Source organism: Tenebrio molitor, chromosome 6 (assembly GCF_963966145.1).
Source record: "Tenebrio molitor chromosome 6, icTenMoli1.1, whole genome shotgun sequence".
NCBI lineage: Eukaryota > Metazoa > Arthropoda > Insecta > Coleoptera > Tenebrionidae > Tenebrio > Tenebrio molitor.
The window spans coordinates 11,976,422-11,981,262 of NC_091051.1; the positions used below are offsets into that span (position 1 = coordinate 11,976,422).

Consider the following 4,841-nt stretch of genomic DNA (forward strand, 5'->3'; position numbering starts at 1 on the left):
GTTATTAGATCCATTACGGCAATTGGACCCTGTCAATTACATTGTCCCTGATAAATTACACCAATTTAACAATTTTTTTTCACATATCAAGCGGATGCGTTAATGAATTACATGTTACATATGAAATTATTTTTCATGCTTCCATGTAACATTTCGAGTTAATGTTGCACATCTCGATATAAGGGAAAAGCTCCATTCATTACTTATACTTAATTCGAATAATAATAATACATAATAACTATTTGCGTAGAACTTTTCTACTTTTTAAGTTTCAGTTTCTTTATATTTTTTCTTTTAAAGGTTTTATATTTCTTCAAAAAATGTTTATATTTCATATTTTAAAACTATTTGCAGTAACAGAAGTTATGTATGTTAAAATAGAAGACATTTCTACAATCAAAATAGTCTTTAAAGAACCAAAATTAGCATTTCAATAGACTGTCGTCGTTTAAAAATGGAAGTTTTTCATTATGAAATATTCTGCCGAAGAAATAATTTAATAGCAAGTTTGTGTGTTCTGTTAAAATTCTTTTTGTTGTTGTATAATGCTTTATTTACCCTACGAGCTTTCCGATTCCTGCTTACAGTTTTATCTAAAAATAAAAATAACAATTCCAAAAAGAAAACATTTTTCTGTCTATCCCCCATCCCTTTCTTTTTCCATTCTGTCCCTCCTTTTCCATATCTCTTTCATCCATCCCATCTCCCTTCCGTCTTCATCCAGTATTTCTCCCCGTTCCTTTCTCTCCCTCTCTCTCATTTCTCTACATCCATTCCACATGTGCTAAATCGTCTTTCTCTTCTCGTAGCACATTCTGCACCTTCTTTGCTCTCCTTCCGTCCAGTACCTGTTTTCTCTCTCGTTCCTACATCTAAATCTCCCCATCATTTTTCTTTCTCTTGCACCCTCTCCCAGGTAGTCCGGAATTTCCTCTGTCATATACCTCTCATACTACCTGTTGTATCTGGATTCTTTGATTCTTTCCATTCTTTTTTGCTTGTCTATGTCTTTGTCCCTTTCACTCAGCTCTACATCCATCCATTCCTTTTGCTCTCAATCTTTCCACTTCTTCACTGGCATACCCGTTCCTCTGGTAGTACTTTTCTCTCTCCCTCTTCTCCGTGTTCTTGTTCTTTTCTTTTCAGCATTCCGTCAGTATCCTGTACTTTTTCCTTCCATCTATTTTGTCCTCAAACTTTGCCGCTCTCTTTCCCGCTTTCACTTTCACCCTATTCCTCTTACACTCTTCCCTCATTATGTAAGCTGACGTTGCTCTGTTCACTTCTAGCACCCATCTCAAATATTTTTCTTGCACTTTCTCTACCGCCTCTTGTCCCTTCCATCCCCAGATCTCTGCCCCGTACATCAATATTCTCTCTATCATGCTCTCAATCATCATCATTCCCCTCCTAAAATCACCTCCCCACTTTCTCTCTCCTATTCCCCAAACACATCCCACTAGCTTATTTGCCTTCCTCACTATCTCTCTGTTATGTGCCTTATCCGTGGCTTGTGTGTAGCCCAAGTATTATATTTGAACTCTTTACTTCCCAGTTTCACTCTTCCTCTTTCTCTTGTTGAACACCATCATTTTCGTCTTCTCAACATTCACTTCTAGCTTTTTCTTCCTCACATACTTTACCAGGCTCTTCGTTATTTCTTTAATTTCTCTTTCGCTCTTTGCCACAATTACCAAGTCATCCGCAAACGCCAGGCTCCAAACTATTTCTCTACCTACCACACTCCCCCTCGCACAAACTTTCCTTAACATTTCATCCATATCCGCCACATATATCGTAAATAGCAAGGGGCTAAGCGGGCAGCCCTGTCTCACTCTCTTTGTCGTCCCAAACCATTCACCTTGTTCTCTCCCATCCGGTACCTCTTGTATCTTTTTGTTGAAAAACGTTTAAAATTAAGACCTCTTTTTCCTGAGATTTCTTGGAGAAACCCTATTTCTCTTATAATCGCATTATACCCTATTCCGCTTTTCTTATATCACTATTTCTTTATTAAGTCTTGGTGTTTGTTGTTTCTGCTATTTTTGAAAGCAATAGCTTCAGTATTTTTACTTTCTTTTCTCTTGATATAAAGAGCGATCAAATTAATTTGTAATCAAGTTATCCATGAATTCGAAATCGTATGTCGTTACTTGAATTCCACGCTCCAATAAACATAGCTTGAAACATAGGTTAGATCTCGACATATGAATCGCAAAAGACATACGGATTCTAATCAATGGATGACTCGATCACAAATTAATTTGATCGCTCTATATTAATTCTGCAATTTTCTTCTACTTCTATCATTTCACTCCACCTTATTCGACAAATAGTGTTTTTTCCAATGACTAGAAGAAATGTGTACAGTTTTTTCTCATTATTAGAATTGGAATATTCTGTCTTATTTGTTTTTTTTTCAGATTTTATGCAGAAGTCTAAAAGAATAAATAAAAATTAATCCGTTTCCCTCCTGTTATTCGTTTTATTTAATGACGAAAAATACCGTGCAATAACAATCTTTACAAAAATAATAAAACCAACTGATGTTATTTTAAATGACATTACTTCAGAATTCGGTGTTAAGAGCTGTTTTGTGACTGATGTATGTACTTATTGCGCCTGAATAAAAAATACTACTTTCAACAACAAGGTGGTTAAAAGGAACACATTTCTAGTAGCACAGGAAAAACACAAATTGACATGTTTACGTTTTTGTTCAAAATCCAAGACCAAAAATTCCGACCGTCTGATCGATGTCACTACGAGTTGTATTTTATTCAGTAGACACGCCACCAACATGGTTGTCCGTAAAAGGGTGCATATTCACGCATCACTAAAGTTTCTTATTATAACAGCCCAATGTTTCGGCTTTTTTCCAGTTCAGGGAGTTTCATCGAACAATTTAAATTTTTTGAAATTTTCCTGGATGTCGGTGAGAGTCATATTTTCCTTATTTATATGCATTTTAGGCTGGTTTGACGCTTGTGCCAACATCAGATTTATGATTTTAGAAGGATTCCATCCAGATTATCTAAGTAAACACACACAACATTGTCTTTTGTCTTTTAAACCAAACGTTGAATTTCAGACGGTGCTCTATTCGATCTAACCAATGCTTGCTTTTTCACATTTTTTATAATACTGGCACAAGATTGGCCTCAACTTGTAAGAGAATTTGCCGAAATGGAAAAAATATTCGCTATATACGAGTGGCCCAAATATTTTAATATCAAGATCAAACTGATTTCTTTCATCTTTTTGTCTTTGGAGTTCGGTAATACACCTAAAAAATATGTCGCATGTGTATTTATCTTCGTTATTTTTGTAGTCGAACATTTTTCAGTTCAATGCAATAAAGTAATCGTCGCTTTTCATTGTAAAAACTCGACGGAACAAAGTTTAAAACATCTTTTTAAAAAAATGAGCTTTCATCAAATATTTGATATAATCCCGTATTCTCATTTTATAGGTGTTATGCTACAGGTCAAACAAAGTGTTAATTTATTTTCACGATTACTAGTTCAACTTTTAGGTAGTTAACACCTGCTTTGCTTGCTGCTGGACATACGTCGACCTCTTTATAATCCTCATCAATTTGTACATCGCTGCAAGATTTCAACAAATTGCAAGACAAGTTAAATTTCTAAAAAACAATAACTTCAAATCAGAGTCCAAGTGGAAAAGAGTTCGTGAAGGTTACACCCACATTTGTAGAATTTGTCATCTAATGAATGAAAAGTTGTCCAATTTCATTCTCCTCTCTTTTTTCACCAATGTGTACTTCATAATCTTTCATTCTTTCCGCTCTTTAACCAAGAGAGAAACTCATTTGGAAACTGTGTATTTCGCGATTTCTTTCGGCCTTCTAATCCTGAGAGCTACCTGCGTGTGTTGGTTTGGAGGATCAGTTTATGAAAAATCGGAGGCTCCACTTCATCTCCTCGCTTCCACTTCTTCGCAAATGTATAACATTGAGGTAGCTGTTGAATAGAAGTTGTACCCAAAGATAATTTGATCTTTCAGATTGAAAAATTCGTTTACGCAGTGGGATACCAGAGAGTGGGCTTCACTGGAAAGAACTTCTTCAGAATTAACAAATCTTTGATTTTAAAAGTGACAATTCCATTCTTTTGTTCACCAAGATGCTGAGTGCTTTTGATTTCAGATCGTAAGTGCTGTACTAACATACGAACTAATCTTCATCCAGATTCTTGGAATATCGGGGAAGAAGGCATCACGGTACTCACTCTGTGAATGAATCCGTGCGGTACTAACTTTTAGATTATTAAATCATGCTTGTTCTTTTTGTTCCTTAGAACCCATTCATTCATTCCCGCGGGAAAAATAAAAATCTTAGTTGTCATAAACGAACGTAATGGTGCATGTGCCTCTTGTTAATTTGAGTAGATATTTATGACGTAAACTTCCGCATGGTAATAAAATCTTTTTCAGATTCGTTCACTTTAATTGATAATAACTTTTTTATTGATCGTTTATGATAATAAACAGTAGCGGTTTTGCTATTCCGCCAATAATGTTGGAAGTTAAAATTTATTCCTTTTTTTGCACTAGATAAAAAGTATTTTTCTTTTTAATGGGTATTAGACACTAAATTTATACTTATCAAGATCTAATTTTAAGTTAATCGAGTTTCTGGCTGGAGTTGTCAAGTTAAATGTGCTTTAAATTAAGGCAATTAACGTTTATTGGGCTAGCGGCTAGCATTAATCGTTTTATTTTTTCTGAGCAAACAGTCGTAACGATCATGTGCCGTATTCACTTTTAATAGTATAACGCAAAAAATCTATAAAAACTAAGTGGCAATTATGGAGTGCGTG

At 35.0% G+C, this 4,841-nt stretch overlaps 1 protein-coding gene across 2 annotated transcripts; it reads left to right on the plus strand.

Moving 5' to 3' along the window:
- Positions 1-2,504: 2,504 nt before the first annotated feature.
- Positions 2,505-4,427, plus strand: LOC138134256 (gustatory receptor for sugar taste 64a-like). 2 transcript variants are annotated; one of them, XM_069052436.1, is made up of 6 exons: positions 2,505-3,038; positions 3,092-3,277; positions 3,332-3,486; positions 3,536-3,979; positions 4,027-4,116; positions 4,169-4,427. In XM_069052436.1, the coding sequence occupies exons 1-6, from the start codon at positions 2,801-2,803 to the stop codon at positions 4,259-4,261; spliced, it is 1,206 nt and encodes a 401-aa protein (XP_068908537.1). In that variant the 5' UTR covers positions 2,505-2,800; the 3' UTR covers positions 4,262-4,427. The 2 variants fall into 2 exon arrangements, with proteins under 2 accessions (XP_068908537.1, XP_068908538.1); XM_069052437.1 differs by having other exon boundaries at positions 2,994-3,277.
- Positions 4,428-4,841: the final 414 nt, after the last annotated feature.

What these genes read in the sequence shown, in the direction of transcription:
- LOC138134256 (XM_069052436.1), top strand. Translation starts at nt 2,801, where the DNA reads ATGGTTGTCCGTAAAAGGGTGCATATTCACGCATCACTAAAGTTTCTT. An exon ending in ATTCCATCCAGATTATCTAA is followed by an intron (nt 3,039 to 3,091) that starts GTAAACACACAC and finishes GTTGAATTTCAG; the next exon opens with ACGGTGCTCTATTCGATCTA. An exon ending in CTTTTTGTCTTTGGAGTTCG is followed by an intron (nt 3,278 to 3,331) that starts GTAATACACCTA and finishes TTATTTTTGTAG; the next exon opens with TCGAACATTTTTCAGTTCAA.